Source organism: Ammospiza nelsoni, chromosome 6, assembly GCF_027579445.1.
Source record: "Ammospiza nelsoni isolate bAmmNel1 chromosome 6, bAmmNel1.pri, whole genome shotgun sequence".
Lineage (NCBI taxonomy): Eukaryota > Metazoa > Chordata > Aves > Passeriformes > Passerellidae > Ammospiza > Ammospiza nelsoni.
Window position 1 is genome coordinate 63961039 of NC_080638.1, and position 17369 is coordinate 63978407.

General features: G+C 47.1%; 1 protein-coding gene across 1 annotated transcript in view; it reads left to right on the forward strand.

Annotated features, from left to right (window-relative positions):
* MDGA2 (MAM domain containing glycosylphosphatidylinositol anchor 2) overlaps positions 1–17369 on the forward strand; it is a 209694-nt gene that overhangs the window by 54298 nt on the left and 138027 nt on the right. The window contains exon 2 of the mRNA XM_059474248.1: positions 11264–11403. Coding sequence (XP_059330231.1) covers positions 11264–11403 — 140 coding nt within the window. The remainder of the gene's footprint in view (positions 1–11263; positions 11404–17369) is intronic.

The window sequence follows — 17369 nt, forward strand, 5'->3', positions numbered from 1 at the left end:
ATATAATTCTTCTATTATTTATCATTCTTCTAAGAATAATATTCTTTATTATTTAGTAGTCTTTATTATTTATTATTCTTCTAAGAACACAGAGTCATATTCTCAATTCCTCCTTCATCCTGGGGACCCAGCAAATGCCGCACATGAGGAGCTGGCAGCTCCTGTCCACCATTCTTAGGCCCTGGGAAGCCACTGCTGCTGGACAGGGTTCAGGTGTGGATTTGCAGCTGCCGTCAGAGCTGGGAGATGAATTTGGGCTGGTAAATGTGAGATCCTTTTCCCACTCCCACAAATTTTGCACGGAGGGAGTGACTCCCTAATGGAAGTTAATGACTAATTGCCCTCTGTTAATAGGACTGGAACCTTTGGAAAAGGGCTGGAAAATCATATAAACAGTAACACCTGACCTGGCAATGTCTGAGTACCCAGGTGGGAGTTTATTAATTCTCCTCATTAATTTTTATTGATTTGTTGATCGCTCATTGATGCCTGTCCAAACAAATCATGGAATGCTGAGGAGTGAGAGGCTCTGGAGTTGTTCACATCAATACTGAGCTGTTAGTTTGGATTCCCAAGGAATCAGATCCATAGGAAGATAATTTATGCTTCTCCTGGACTCTGTGTCAGTCCAATTCCTAATGAACATTGATATTCTCCAGTGAGGAGGAGCCTCAATAATTGCTCAGACCCACAAATCTCGTGGAATTGTTTCCATTTCCAGTGGTTGGACACAAAGGAGTGATCCAGGAGAAATATTGCCATGGGAGCTGGTATCCATCAAAGAACTGGGAAAGGGAGAGGGCAGGGATGGACTGAGAGATGTTATGAATTCCCAGTGCCAGGAGAGCTTGGATCAACCACAGCATTTCCCTGGAAACTGGGCTAAACCTCTCCATAATTCCGGGTGGAATTCTCCCCAGCAGCCTGGAGGGGTTGGTGCAATGTTCTGCTCTTGGTTGTGGGGAAGTTGGCACAGAAATCATGGAAGCAGCAAGGACCCCTCAAGACCTCTGTCCCCTCAGCTCCTCTGCTGCTCTTTCCTGGCCCAGCACATTTTAGCATTACTAAAATGAAGGAAAACCCCTGGTTATCTACCCTGAGTTGCCCCAAAATTTGGGAATGGGGTGATTTATGCCGTGAAAATGTGGAATTCCCCTTAAAAAGCTCTCAGGCATTCCCAGCTTGGTGCTCCAGAATTTTTCCACAGGAGGAAAAGATTCAGGGCTGACAGAACTCCCAGTCCTTTTCCCAATGCCAGGGCCTGAAGGAAATGGGAGTTTTTAAGGTGAATTAGATTTTCCAGTGGTTGGAATATCTTGGAATGACATTTTAAGTGCCAGATGTGGCACTTAAAGCTCTTTGTGGTTGCCCTGATGAAGCACATTTGGAGCTGAAGTGGGAGGAAGGGTTAGATGGGATTTTGGGAAGGAATTCCTGGCTGGGAGGGTGGTAAAACCCTGGGATGGAATTTCCAGGGAAGCTGGGGCTGCCCCTGCATCCCTGGAAGTGTCCAAGGCCAGGTTGGGCATTGGGACTTGGAGCAGCCTGGGACAGTGGGAAATGTCCTTGCATATGGAGTGGGATGAGCTTTAAGATCCATTTCCAGAAATAAATGTTGATGCAGCCTGGAAAACACAAAGTCCATGTAATAAATTCCCATCTTTAGAAAGGGAAGGCATTCCAGTCATTCAGCTGCTCCTGCTCCACCCGTGTTTGACAACAAAGATGTGAGAACGAGGTGTGAGACATTGAAGTGCAGCAAACACGGCTTTAATTCAAGAATTCATTTTATTCCCTGAAAAGAGATTTGTTTTCCTTGTTTTGCTCGGGACAGATCTATGCTGGCTCCCAAGAACTGCAAATTGTTGTTTAAAAAGCTGCTTATTTTCGTTTAACATGCCAAAGTGGCATTTCCTTCCTTGATTTGCATTCGTGGAACTGTTCAGTGTTTTAAATTTCCTCTTTAATATTAAACTGTGCATTTTTCAGGCAGCAGACTAAACTGAGATACATTCCATAGTCAGTGTAATTTTTGTTCTGGAGCTGAAACCAGGCCTGGTTTTTCTCAGGGTAATTTGCTGGAATTTGCATAGGGGGGTTTGTAGCACCGGCAGCACTTCCTCCTGCTTTGGGACAGCCTCAGAAATTTTATTTTTAGGGCTTTTCCTGGGCTGTGAGGGTGAAACATAGGAGAAGAGGCTGAGGGAGCTGGGCAGGGGCTGCAGAATCCCTGAGGAGCTGGGCAGGGGCTGCAGAATCCCTGAGGAGCCGGGCAGGGGCTGCAGAATCCCTGAGGAGCTGGGCAGGGGCTGCAGAATCCCTGAGGAGCTGGGCAGGGGCTGCAGAATCCCTGAGGAGCTGGGCAGGGGCTGCAGAATCCCTGAGGGAGCCAGGCAGGGGCTGCAGAATCCCTGAGGAGCTGGGCAGGGCTCACCTGGAGCAAAGGAGGCTCAGGGGCCCTTGTGGCTCTGCACAGCTCCTGCCAGGAGGGCACAGCCGGGGGTCGGGCTCTGCTCCAGGGAACAGGGACAGGAGCAGAGGGAACGGCCTCAGGCTGGGCCGGGGCAGCTCAGGGTGGGCACAGCAGGAATTTCCCCACGGAAAGGGGGCTCAGGCCTTGGCACTGCCCAGGGAGGGTTGCAGTGCCCATCCCTGGAGGTGGCACTGAGAGCTCTGCGCTGGGGACAAGGTGGGCATTGGGCACAGCTGGGACTCTGATCTTGGAGCTCTTTTCCAGCCTCAGGGGTTCTGTGAGGTTTGGATTGGATATTTGGGAAAATTTCTTACCTAAATTTGTTGTCCAGCCCTGGCACAGGTACATGGTGGAGTCCCCATGCCTGGCGGGATTTCAAATCCCTGTGGATGTGGCACCTGGGGACACAGGGCAGTGGTGGCCTTGGCAGTGCTGGAGAATGGTTGGATGAACTTTTCACACCTTAATGCTTCCATGATTCCATGAATATCTGTCTTGAACTCATGCTGAGTGGGGATATGATTGGATTTAGAGGATAATCCCAGAGAACTTTCCAAGTTCCATTGTCCCAGTCTGCTCCTAGCCCCAGTGTCCAGCCTGGCCTTGGGCACTGCCAGGGATCCAGGGGCAGCCACAGCTGCTCTGGCAATTCCATCCCAGCCCCTCCCCACCCTCTCAGCCAGGAATTCCTTCCCAATATCCCACCCAAATCTCCTCTGGCACATCTTGAGAGCGTTTCCTCTCATCCTTGTTTTATGTACGTGCTTTTTCCTTCAGGATAAATCCATGTCCTTGCTGCTGCCTGTCAGGAACTGCTCTACCAGCACGTCCTGCAAAGGAAAAAAAAATTAGTTAAAAATTACCTTAAAATTTAAAAAATAAATTAGTTAAAAATGCGTTTCTAAAAGGAATTTTACCAACCTGTGTGAATCATTTAGTATTCAGGAGTTGTTTTGACAAGGTGATCTTTATCATGCGTGATTTTCACCCCTCTCTGTCTTTTCCAGTGGGGGGAAACTCCACATTTTCGTGTGCTCCCAAATAAGTGAGATGTGTTTGCTGCCAGCCTGTGATGGTGCTGAAAAGGGTCTTGCACCGTTGTCAGTTTTGTGATGCCAGGAACAACAAAGTGTTGCTGCAATTAAGGCCTCCCTTGTTGACAATTCCTTATTTTAGCAGATTCCTTGATCCCACTGCTGGCAGTCTGTGGGATGCCAACGGCTCCAGGAGCACTTCAGGGAGGGAGTGGAGTGTGGGAAGGGTTCCCTCTGTGCTCATCTCTGTAATTCCCCCTTAATCAGTGGGGAAAAAAATGGAAAATGCTCCTTTTTTTTTTGGGTGTGAGGGACAGATCAACCTGGAATGCTGTGAGTTAACCAAGTGTCATTCTCTGGAAATGCTGGAATAAGGGGCTGGGGAATTCAAAAGCACCAATTTCCCAGGTTGTTATTTAAGCACAAAAAGCTGAAAGAAATCACAGTTTCAGGCTTTCAAGCAGAAATAAAAATTGCAAGGCAGCATCTCTCAGTGACTTTATTCTCACTTAAAAACAGCACAAAAATCCTAAAATTCCTCTGAAACCCTGCCTGGAATTCCCAGACCAGAGGGATATTTTCTCAGTGCTGATGCTCCAGGTAATTAAATTTTTAATTCCAAGGTTATTGGCCAAGAGTGTCCCACACATGGTGGAAATGAGGATACCCACATTATCCCTGGATTTCTTTTGGGTGAAAAACCGTGGCACCCAAAATCCATAAATCCACTTGTGGCACCAGGCATGGAGAAGAGCAGCTCCTCTCCTGGAGCTGAACTCGATGAGAGAAAGAAAGAGCAGGAGTTAAATCAGGAAATAAATCCCTGCAGGAGCACAGAGGGAATTATCCCTAATTGTCTGCCTGGGCAGGGACACACAGATCTTTGGGAGACCTTTGCTCCTGTGGAAATGGCAGGAATTGGCCTTGCAAGGACGTGTCTGGGGCTCAGCTGGAGGAAAAAGAGGCAGCATTCCCACAGGGAATGAGTGTGGAGCAGGAAAAGGGGTTCCTGATGTTTTATTTTCTCCCACAACTTCCTAAAATGGGATTTTACCCCAGTGGGGATTGGTGGCTTCTTCCAAGGAACAAGCGGTAGGACAAGAGGAAATGACCTCAAGCTGTGCCAGGGGAGGTTTGATTTGGGTATTTTAGGAGTTTTTTCATGGAAAGGGTTGTCCAGCCCTGGCACAGATGCCCAGGGTAGGGGTGGAATCCCCATTCCTGGAGGAATTTAAAATCCCTGTGGATGTGGCACTTGGGGACAGGGGGCAGTGGTGGCCTTGGTAGTGCTGGGAATGGTTTGGTTTGATGGGATCTGAGGGTTTTTCCAACCTGGACAGTTCCAGGACATGAAGGGACTGGGATGTCAGCAGGGTTGCTTTGGGCCGCAGGATAAATAATTAAGGACAAATTAAAGCTGATGAAAAGTAAGTAGGGAGGTGTTGAATCGTTACAGCAAGCTAGAAACCAAATTCCCGTGTTTTTAGGAAATGTTTCCTTCTCTGACTTCCCTAAAAAATTGTTTTTTGCAGAGGATATTCTGTATTTGTTCTCCTGCAATGAACTGAGGGTGAGACAGCCCCAGTCTGAGTGGGAGACTCCTGATTTCCCAGGCATGGAGAACTTCAGGATCCCAGTGCTTCCAAAGGAAATGAGCTGGAGAGGGACTGGGGACAAGGGATGGAGGGACAGGACACAGGGAATGGCTGCCAGTGCCAGAGGGCAGGGATGGGTGGGAGATTGGGAATTGGGAATTCCTGGCTGGGCTGGGATTGCCAGAGCAGCTGTGGCTGCCCCTGGATCCCTGGCAGTGCCCAAGGCCAGGCTGGGCACTGGGGCACCCTGGGACAGTGGGAGGTGTCCGTGCCATGGCAGGGGTGGCACTGGCTGGGATTTAATTCTCATTCCAACCCAAACCGTTCCATGATTCTTTGGGCATATGCACAGATGGAAAAGGATCAGTGGATTTTCCCAGTCATAGGATTTTCCCAGTCAATGGATTCTCCCAATCACCAGGAGGCAGAAAGTCACACAGACCGAGGCACATCCATGAACTCCCAGCACCAGGGAACGACCAGAAACTGCCCCAGGCATGGCCTGAAACATTAGAAAAGTCCTGAAATATTGGGAATTTCTGGGATCACTGTGCAGGAAGCATTTCATTTACTCCCACACTCAGAATCAGTGACTGGAGTACAAGGGTGGGATGGGATAATCTTCAAGTTTCCCTTGAGAACCATTCCATGGTTTTATATTCTCAGCCCAAATCCATGTCTGAGGAGCTCTCCTGGCCTTTTCCTGATCCCTCTCTGAACTCCAGCAGTTTTTACACATGCCCAGCAGCAGGAACAATAACCAGCAGTGAGAGGAGTTGTAAAGGGTGGGAAAAAAGCCATAAATCTGTCTGTTCCTGGAGAAACAGCATTAGGACAGCCCAAACCCAATATACCCAGCACTGCTAAGCTTGGTAGTGTCAAAATTAGGTCAGGCCTAATTTTGTGGCAGCAGTGTTGGGAAGCAGCAGTGGGATTTGATTATCTGGGAGCCTTGGGATGGCAGTGCCATCAATCATGGAGCTCCACAAACACCAGGATAGGCAGGAATATTGAGCAACATGGAAAAATTATCCCCAATGGGATAAAAGGTGACTTTGTCCTGTTTGATGGGAAAGTTCAGCTCAGAGGAAAGTGCCCAATAAATATTCCCGTGGGCGTCAGGTGAAAGCAGGTGGAAAATATTTAGGAGTGATATGGAATGATCCAGGAATGGCACAACTGGTTTGAAATCTGGTCAGCATCACACCTGGAAGTTTCCTCTCTCAGGCACCTGGGATTTGGCTCAGCTTGGACCCAAAATGAAAGATTTCACTATAAATGGAATATTTGTTTAATTGAAGCTACTTGTGTAACATTTGAATTTCCCCAAAGAAAAATTCACTTAGAGAAGAAATAAAAAAAAACCTGTTTCAATATTCCATTTATTTGTGGACTGGGCCTCACCTCCAGCTGGAAAAATAGCCCAAAATCCCAAATTAGCTGCAGTAAAATGCTCCAAATTCTGCATTGATGAGGGCAGTGCATTCCCATGGCAATACTCAGAGATTCCTGGTCATTCCATTTGCAGTTTAGGAGAATTAAGAGCTGGGAAAATATGGGAAAAGTGAATTCTGAGAGTAGCAAGTGCCCGCAATTACTTTAAATCTCCTTTTTCTTCAGAAAATCACATTATTTCCTCCTTGTTCTGCTGCAGAACTGCGCAGAATTCACAGGGACTTCACTCCTGCTAATTAATTTTCAAGGGGAAAGCTCAAGGCTGCAGGAGGGGAGAGGGATTTTATTCATGGCAAATCCATCCTGCATTTTCTAGCAGATCCATCATGGATCTCCTATTTCAAAAAAAATAAAAAAGGAAATTTCTCATTTTAATAAAGTTTTAAGGAACCCCACACATTCCATGAATCATAAAGATCTTGGTACTGCTCAGATTAAGGGAATTCAAGTTCTGTTGTTAGTCAGAGTTTAATTCCCTGTTTTCCAACAAAGACTAGACCAAATCTCTATGTGTGGGAAACTTTGAACCAGGAAAGAGCTGTGCCAAGGGATCCTGGAACGAAATCCTGGAATGTTTTGGGATGGAAGGAACCTTAAAGCCCATCCAGTTCCACTCCTGGAATCCACACCTTCCCTTGGATGCTCCAGCCTGGTCTTGGACAATTCCAGAGGTCCAGGAGCAGCCACAGCTTTCCTGGGAAATCCATTCCAGCTTCTCCCAGCCAGGAATTCCCAATTCCCAATCTCCCATCCATCCCCGCCCTTTGGCACTGGGAGCCATTCCCTGGGCCCTGTCCCTCCACCCCTTGTCCCCAAGTCCCTCTCCATGGAATCATTCCCATTCCCAGTTTCACAAATCTCCATCTCCCAACTCCTCTTCTCATTCCAGCTGAAATTAACTCCAAAGTCCTCTCAAACTTTCCCCCATTTTGCCAATCCAAAACACCACCTCATTCCCACTTTTCTCAAAGGATCCTGATAACATTTTCCATAAATAAAGGTCAACGTGAGCTTCTGAAGCTGAGGAAATTCCCAACCATTCCCAATCCACCAGCATAGCTCAGGGATCACCAAATCACCCTCAAGCCTCCAATATTTTCCCAGTCCAGTGAGGAGTTTCCAGGCTGAGAAAACACCCAAATTCCATTGGAATTCCTTTGGATCAGGACTTTGGATCACAGCTTCTGTGGGAAATCCTTTCCAGGGCCTCCCTACCCTCCCAGCCAGCAATTCCTTCCCAGTATCCCGCCTAAACTTGGAATTGGTGGAAAAGAGCAGTCAAGAAAGGAGAACCTTTCAATTTTTCATGGAAAGAGGGAATCTTGTGGGGTCACACAACTCCTGTAGCAGAACAAGGGGGTTGTGCTCGGATTTGTTGTTTTACCTTTTTCTTGGAGAACCTTTCCTTCCTCCAGGTTGTGCCTTGCAGGAATGGTGCTGGGAATGGTGCTGGGAAGAATCCACGCAGCATCTTCCATGTGCAATCCCTAGCCAAATTCTCCTCAAATGTCACAAAAAAATCAATGCTAAGCTGATATTGTTTTAATGGATGAAATCCCTGGAGGCAGCTTTCAGAAGGAGCTGGGATGAATATTTCTGCAGGAAGGAGGGAGGTGACATTTCATAATTATGGGATGTCTCCTGAACCATAAGATTTTTCACTTACTGGAAGAGGAATATTTGCTATTTTCCTTGATTGGTTTGATCTCCTCTCAAAGCAGTGTTTTCCTTGGCAATAACGACACCCAGGGGGGCGTTTTCCCTTTCCTGCTCCTTCCCAAATTTAATGGTTTCAGGAGAGTGGCACAGCCACTAAAATGAAGGACACTTCAGCTGTGATTTGGAGTTAGATGAATATAACATGAATAAGAATGGAATATTAATGGAATATGGATTTAAAAGGATGTTGGAATATTGCTGCTGACTGCTCTAATTTGGTCCCAAGTTTGATGAGCCGTGCTGAACCCTCGCTTACCTTTCTGCTCTGTGGCTCTGCTTCAGCATTCCTGCATTTTGGAATCCGTGGTGTGGGAGATGATGGAAGTCCCAGTGGTGACTCAGAGCCCTGGAAATGGCAGAGCAAAGAGCGCATTCCATGTCCTTGGGATGCTGAACTCCCGAGGAGTGTGGAGGGGGATCAGCATTCCTAGGAATTCCGGGGAAAAATCAGCACACTGAGTGTTGGTGCTGCTGTTCTACTTGGAAAAATAATCATAGTCAGGAATTCACGGATTGTTTCCAGGTTAGAGTGTGACACATGGCCCTGGTTCCTAACCAAGGACATTCCAGGAGCTTCATGGGAAGATCCACCTGCATCTATGGGACAAGGCAATCATGTAATCCTAGAGGGATTTGGATTGGAATGGATCTTAAACCCAGTTCCACCTCTGCCAAGGGCTGCGACACCTTCCACTATCCCAGGTTGTTCCGAGCATCTTTATTCCATCATTGTGTTGGACTTGGAGCAATTGGGACCACTTTTGGCTGGAGCAGGGCTGTGTTGTTCCTTGCTAAACCTTCTGGAAAAGGGAGGAGGGAAAGTTCCTGGGGCTTTGGAACTCGGGATGTGGTGGCTGAAAGAGCAGAACTTGCTGGAGTCTTTGCTGGAATGATGGCTTCAAACTGAGTGTGGGGCTGGATGGGATATTGGGAAGCAATTCCTGGCTGGGAGGGTGGGGAGGCTCTGGAATGGAATTCCCAGAGAATCTGTGGCTATCCCTGGAAGTGTCCAAAGGCGGGTTTGGATGGGGCTTGGAGCAGCCTGGGACAGTGGAATGTGCTGGTTGTAATGAGATGGGATTTAAGGTCCTTCCCACCCAAACCATTCCGTGTTTCTATGGAGGAAGCATCCATTCCCTGCTCCTCTTCTGCCTCTTCTGCCTCCTTGGCTTGAGCCTCATTTTCTCCAGGCTGTGGAGAGCGAGGCTCAGACACTGGAATTCTTGGCAGGTTTGGATCAATCCTAGGCCTTCAGATCGGGATCCCACGATGGGCTGTGTCCACAGGGAGCTGTGTGTGGACTGGACCAGGAATGCCAAGGTGAGGGGGGGTCTGCAGGGATGCCAGAGCCCTGCATCCTGGGAATTCCATGTGGATCCTAGCAGAGGAATTGCAGGATGACCAGAGAAGCAGGGTTGGTGTGATGTGCAGCATGGAGACCTGGCAAAGCAGCCTTGGGAAGGGGATCCAGCTACTGCAAAGAGCCTGGGGAGAAGCTTTGAGGCTCTTCCATGGGAAATGGGGCTGGGAGCTCAATGGCATCACATGGATGAACAGAAAGGATGGAATTCCAGGTGTTTAAATCCCACAGAATTCCATTTTATCTTTTGTGCCCTTTAGTTTCTGTGCTTTTATTAGGGTCAGTAAATCAGTTTCCTTCTCCTATTGATCCACTCCCTGGAAATTGTCATAGCTGTGAATTTCATGGTTCAGAAGCGAAATTGTGGAGCTGGGAATGTACTTTGGAGACTTGTGGAAATGGAGCTGGGATTTATGCAGGTGTAATAACAGGAATGTCGTGCATTCCTTACACTTACGACGTGTAAATCTGAGTAATTCCTGTACTACAGGTTGTACCAACAAGGAAATTAAAGCAAGGTTCTGCCTGAACTTAACTCCTGCTCCAAATCCTGATCCCGCTGACGGGATTTGGAAAGGAAGCAGCAGCATCAGTGCCACTGTTTCCCCTGCTTAATTTTCCTGCTTTAATTAAGTCTTTTCATTTGCATAACGAGTGTGATAATGCATTTAGGAAGATATAGAATAAAAACAATAATGCCAAGTTCATTTTGGAAATGGAAACAAAAAAATTGGAATGCAAGCGGGGGGTGCTGAAGGTTTCATCCAGGGGATTGACAAGGATTAATAAAAACCATGGAAATTTCTTGTGGTGATGAGTATGTGCTGAGTAAACAGTGAGTAACTATGTGGGAGAGATGCTCAGTGCTGGTTCCGGGGCTGGGGTGGCCTGGGATGGACTTGGTTGGTTGGATCATGGAGCTGAAAATGCCGAGGTAGGTTCAGTTCCCTTAAGAGCTGGACTCAATCCTTGTGGCTTTTCCAACTCAGAACATCCTGTAATCCTGTGACCCATGTGGTTCTCATCCCATTTCTCTGTTAGCCTTGCAGCCCCCTGCTTCAGGGTCAGCCCCAGGGGTGGAGTGGTCTGGGATGGGCTTGGTTGATTGGATCTTGGAGTTGAGAATACCAAGGTTGTGTTTGATTTCCTTGAGGGCTGGGCTTGATCCTTGTGGGATTCCTCCAACTTGAAACATCCTGTAATTTGGTGATCCATGTAGTTCTGATGCTGTTTCTCTGCTCGCACTGCAGCACCCCAGCTCATAGCCACGTTCAGGAGTGGAGTGGTCTGGGATGGGCTTGGTTGGTTGGATCATGGACCTGAGAATGCCAAGGTCACATTGGATTTCCTTAAGAGCTGGACTTGATCCTTGTGGATTTTTTCCAACCCAAAACATCCAATAATCCCATGATCTATGTGATTCTTATCCCATTTCTCTACTGGCTTTGCAGCCCCCCAGCTCATGACCAGGCCCAGTGGTCTGAGATGGCTCAGTTCATTGGATCTTGGAGTTGAGAATGCCAAGGTCGCGTTTGATTCCCTTAAGAGTTGGATGTGATCCTTGTGGAACCTCCCATAATTTAATGATCCGTGTGTTTCTGATCCCGTTTCTCTGCTGGCCTTGCAGCCCCCCCCACGGTGCGGATCGTGCACTCGGGCCTGGCCTGCAACATCGAGGAGGAGCGCTACTCCGAGCGCGTCTACACCATCCGCGAGGGGGAGACCCTGGAGCTCACCTGCCTGGTCACAGGCCACCCCCGGCCACAGGTGAGTCCCTGCCCACCACACCTGTCCCCTCCACACCCCCAGAGCCTCCACAAGCCGGGTTCACCTTCAGAGTCTGCGCGGTGGGCAAGGTCCACTGGGATCCAGGTGGGGGATCCATCCCAGATGTTGGGTGGATATTGGGTGTTCCAGAGGAACTTGAACAGCAGGAATGTTGGTGATCTGTTTTGGAAAATCTGGTGTAAAAATCAGATTTTTACACCCTATATTCCTGGGTTTATTCAAGTGTAAATTCCTAAATTTACACTTTAAATTCCTGGTGTGTTTGATTTCCATGGAGGTTGGTAAAAGAGAGGGAAAACAATTATAAGGGTGACAATTATTGGGTGAAAATCCCTAAAGTTGTCATGTTGTCTGGGATCTTCACACCCCAGTCCTCAGAAATCCAACTAGAACTATGGAAGAGGAAACAGCTGGAGCAGGGAACCCAAGAGCTTGGGAAAGTCTCCCTGTTCACCTGGATCAGCAATGTCGGGGAACCCCCAGCGTTGCAGCTGGATAAACCAGAATTACCTGGGATTTGTGCTTTAAATTCCTGGTGTGTTTGATTTCCTTAAGAGGTTGGTAAAAGAAAGGGAAAACAATTAGAAGGGTGACAATTGTTGGAGAGTTTTCTTGGAAAATCTGGTGTCAAAATCAGCAATATTGTGCTTTAAATTCCCGGTGTGTTTGACTTCCATGGAGGTTGGTAAAAGAGAAGGAAAACAATTCTAAGGGTGACAATTGTTGGATGAAAATCCCTGAAGTTTTGCTATTGTCTGGGATTCTCACACTCCAGTCCTCAGAAATCCAGCTGGAGCTCTGGAAGAGGGAACAGCTGGAGCAGGGAACCCAAGAGCTTGGGAAACCTTGTTTGCCTGGATCAGGAATGTCATGGAACCCCCAGTGTTACAGCTGGATAAACCAGAATTACCTGGGAATAAATCAGCTTTTTCCAGGCCTATCCTTATTTTATCAAGCTCAAGATTGTTGGCAACTCCTGCTGCACCTCCCTGGTGTGACCCCCTTGGGCCAGGACACCTCGTTAATCAGTTATTTTTAATTAGGATAATCACCAGGAATTTTCTTTCCAAAGTGATGAATTATACCCTTTGTTTTTGGAATTGCAAGGGACGGGCAGGAACTGGGAATAGGGAATTCAGAGACCTTCAGTGTGAGCTCCTCCAGGAAGGAGGGGTTTGCTGTTTTTGTTGCTCATTCCATGATTGTTCCCAATTTAAGGAGAAGATTTAAAGCTAAAGCAGTGGAAGTTTATTCTGTGTTGGTTTAGGGATGGTGTTTCCAGCATTCCAATTTTTTCCTGATCTTTCCACAGGATGCTCTCAGATTTGGGTTGCAAATTGCATGGAAATTGTTTTCCAGCTGCTGTTTGATCAGGTGCTGGGGAATGAGGTTATAAAATATGGAATTGTGCATTCCAAGAATGCTTTCACACTTGCACGTTGACTCAAATTTTCCAATTTTTCTTGGCATGGAAACTCCTTTTGGTTTCACTACTGGAAGAATTAAACAACCCTGGATTGGCAATTTGTAAAATCACAGAATTGTGGAATGGTTTGGGCTGGAAAGGAGATGAAAAATGAACCAGTGCCAACTCCTCCCATGGGCAGGAATATTTTCCACTCCAAGCCTTGAACATTCCCAGGGATTTCTAATCTGTAGGATTTGAGGATGCCCGTGATGGCTCTGGGAGGAGAAATGAATTAATGACAAAAAATTCTATTTTTTTCCTTTTCTCTCCTGTCACTCCTTCCTGCTTTACCAAAGCACACATTTGTTCCTTTTTTGTCTTTCCAACATTTGCTCTTTTAACTTCGGGATCAACGGATGTCGTTCTTTGGGGTCTGATGACTCAAGGATGTCTCTGATCTGCTCCAAGTCATCCTTGCAGTGATGCCACTCTGGGGGGCCTCCCTTTGAACACAGATCTTCAGATTTATCAAATCTTCCCATTTTTACAGCTCTCTTTGCTGCCTTTCCCACAAAAATTTTCCCCTAGGGTTATTTCCAGGCAGGGAAATTCCTGTGTTCAGAGTGGTGGTTGCGCTTTCCAATTGCTGGAAATTTTCTGGAATTTCTCCTCTAAATTTTCATGGAGTCTTCTCAGCATCAGTGAGGGTTTTGGGAGGAATAATAAAAGGGTATGAGAATTATCAGAAAGAAGGAGAATTAAAAATAATCACTCTGTTAATCCCAAAAATTCACCTCACTCCTAATTAGGTACAAGACTTTGAGCACCCCAACACATCCTTGAATGTCTGCTTGTTATCCATGGGGTGATTTTGAGATGTTCCATGTGATTAATATTTGTTATTCCTGATTTCCCACCTTCTCACACCCAGCTTTGGAATGCACCATTTGTTGCCATAGAAATAGTTTTCCTGGCTGGAATTTTTAAAGCACTTTATCCCTGCTCAGGTGAGGTGAATGCAGCCCTTTTTTCCATAAATTGTGGCTGTCAGGAGAGGTTGGTTTGATTTTTGGATAAAATCCTGCCAAGTTTGGAGCAGGATCACCCTGTGGAGACCTGTCCTTTTCCCAGATTTTATCCAGGATCCTGGAGTTGGGCTGTCCCCGCTCTCCAGCTCCAGAGGGATGTGCCAGGATATCCAAAGGCCACTTACCCCTGGACAGGAATAAGGGATTTCCTGGACTGAGTAGCTAAGAGGTGACATTTTATCCCCGCTGGTGACAATCTCCTGCCCAGCCTTGAGGAATGTGTTTTTTCCTGATTTTCCTTGGGAATTCTCACCCATGCTGGGCAGGTCCAGTCATTGGAAACAAAACCTGAGACTTTCCAAAGTGTGGAATGACATTTGGATCATGGGGAGCAGAGGAAGAGGCATCTGATGAGCAGAGATCAACTGGAATTTTGAATTCCTGGTTTTCCAGTGAAGGATGAACAGGAAATTCCTGACAGGAGGGTGTGTCCAGGCTTTTTTCCCAGGCTTTTTTCCCAAGTAACAAGAGGAACTGGCCTCAAGTTGTTTCAGGGAAGGTTTATATTTGAGATAAGGAAAAATTTAATGGAAAAGATTGCCCTGAGGCAGTGGTGGAGTCACCATCCCTGAAGGGATTTAAAATCCCTGTGGATGTGGCACTTGGAGACATTGGTCAGTGGTGGCCTTGGGAATGCTGGGATTCAATCTTGGATGGCTTTTCCAGTCTCAGTGGCTCCAGGAGTTTATAAAGGCCTTGTTTGTCAATCCAACCTCCCCCTCCTTGGGCTTTGCTTTCCCCTGGCTGTGATTTTTCCAGAGGTTCACCCCCGAGTGCTGTCCCACCTCGGGTGACGTTATCCCGGTGGGAATGGCACATTCTGTCACATTATCCTGGTGGGAATGGCACATTCCAAGCAGCAAAAGGTGCAGAGCCGACAGGGGACAGTGTCCAAGTGCTCCCCCAGTCCCTCCCAGTGCTGCAGGGTGACCTCTGGCCCTCCCACCATGTCCCCCCTCTCCCAGGGGCTGCCTCCCCACTCTCATTCCCGAGGCTCACGAAGGAGCAGCTGCCAGTGCCACACGTCATTCCCACCATCTGGAAGCTGCACACTCCGGGATTTTTTTTTCCCTGTTTGGAGGTTGCAACACATCTTAACGAGATCCCACCTCCTCCTCACATCCTCCTGCCACCCTTCTTCCAGGCAGGGCTGTCGGAGCACATCCCTTTCTCCCGGAAAAATCCAGGAGTGCTCACGGTGCTGCTGGGGTGTGAAGAACGTGATGGATCCGTGGCTTTCCCGGGAAGTAAAGCAGGGGAGGATCTGCTTTTAGGAGCTCTGGAATTTCTCCCTGCCTCTGTTTGGTTGTGTTTTCTTCCCACTTATAGGAGTTGGGTGCTGTGCTGATGCCACTGAGGCAGCAGGAGCTGTTCCCCTTGGAGCTGCCAGGAGATCCTGTGGTTTCCTGGGATTGTGAACCCGGGGCAGAGGCAGGGAAATGCTGCTCCAGAGGGGTGTGAGCCTGGAAAAACACATCCTGCCTGCTGGGAATTGGGGTGGCCAAAGGGGGTAACCCAAGTGACAAAAAGCGAGGAATGGTTTGATTGGCAGGAGCCTTGAAGCTCATATTTATATATATGATTCCATATATATATATATATATATATATATATATATATGGAATCATATATATAAATGTATTATATATTATATTTTTATTGTATTATATGTATTATATATTATATTTTTATATATTATACACATTATATAATTATATATATTATATATATATATTATATTTATATATATGGAATTCATGGAGTCATGGAATGGTTTGGATGAGAAGGAACTTAAATCCCATCCAGTGCCACACCCTGACATGGACAGAGACACCTCCCACTGTGCCAGGCTGCTCCAACCTGGCCTTGGACATTTCCAGGGATCCAGGGGCAGCCACAGCTGCTCTGGCAATTCCATCACAGCCCTTCACCTCCTTCTCAGCCAGGAATTCCTTCCCAATATTTCCTGTCAGTTTATAGCCATTCCCCATTATCCTGTCACTCATAAACTCCTTGGGAAGCTCTGATCTCTACCCATGGACAGACCCAGGTAACTGTGGCACTAAAAAATAAAAAACCCTTAATTATTTCAAATGCATCCCCCTAATTACTCCCTGTGATTAGTGGAGCCTCCTCTGACACTGCAGAACAGGATCCTGCCTTTTCCTTAATAATGCCAGGAAAGGAAAAATTCCCACTCCCTGGAACTGCATCCATTAGGCCAGAAAAGGCAGCATTCCCAAAAAACCCCCAACAAAACCCCCACATTCTGTTCTCTTTGATCAGCTTTGAGTCAGACATAAAAGGATCCTTTGGGGCAAAGCGGGTGCCACGTTTTTGGTTTGAATTGATACGAATCCTTATCAAGAGCTGATGCAGCCCAGGGAAGAGGGGGATGGGGGTCCCTCACACGGGAGCAGCTGTTTTCCCACCCCACTCTGCAGCTCCTTGGAGCAGTAATTGGAGCCTTGTTAGGAAAATTGATGCTGATTCCATCTGACACTCCTCAGTTCACGGGAAGACTTTACAAATGTTCACTGAGCACCTGACAAAACCCAGCCTGACTCATGACTAAATTAGCCTGGATTTTATGCTGGAGAAAACCCTTTCCTGAATGTTTGACTCCCGTTTAGCAAGGAAAAATGTTTCCATCCTGCTCTGGCATGAAAAGCAATCTGTGGTGAGGCTTCACATGACGTTTGTGCTGCTCCAAGGAGTTTATTTGATGTTTTTCTCCCCCGAGCACAGCACCTGAATTCACACCTCTGCAGAGCTCTGCAGGGCTCCGAGCCTGCCCTGCTCTGTCTGCCAGGAGGGAGGAGCAGGAATTGTGTCAAAAATCCAGGGCAGGAATCACAGCATCCACAGCACGGAGTGAGGGACTCCTGGAGCTGCACCAGGATCTTTGGGAATGAGCCACTGGTGCCTCTGAGCTCATCTTTTATGTCCCTTGCATCCCAAACCATTCCATTATTCCAATGGTTTGCAAGCTGATAAAAGGAATTAACTGCTGTTGATTCTCCAGTTAAAACTCCTGTTTTATCCTGAATAATTTGAGCAGTTCCTACCACTTTTCCCGTTTCCAGGTGGCTGCTTGTCTCTCCACAAGGAATGTGTTTGCAGTTTCCTAAAAAAGGCTTGGAAGTGCTGAGGGAGAGAGGTCAAATCCAGATAAAAAGACGTTCAATCCAAAGAGTTTAAATCCGGGAAAAAAACAGCAGCAGGGAAGGGAAGTTTGGGTTGGGAATATCCAGCCCAGACTTGTTACAGCCTCAGCAATCATTGGGATGAGCCTGGAGGGAATCTCATGGAGCTGGGAATGACATCAGGGTTGAGGAGTGGCACCAGAGCAGTTTCATTTTGACATTTGGGCAGCTTAAATGTGCCAGAAATCCCGTATGGAAAATTCCCAGTGCCCACAGAGCAGGACTTGTATTATTTTAGGGGAA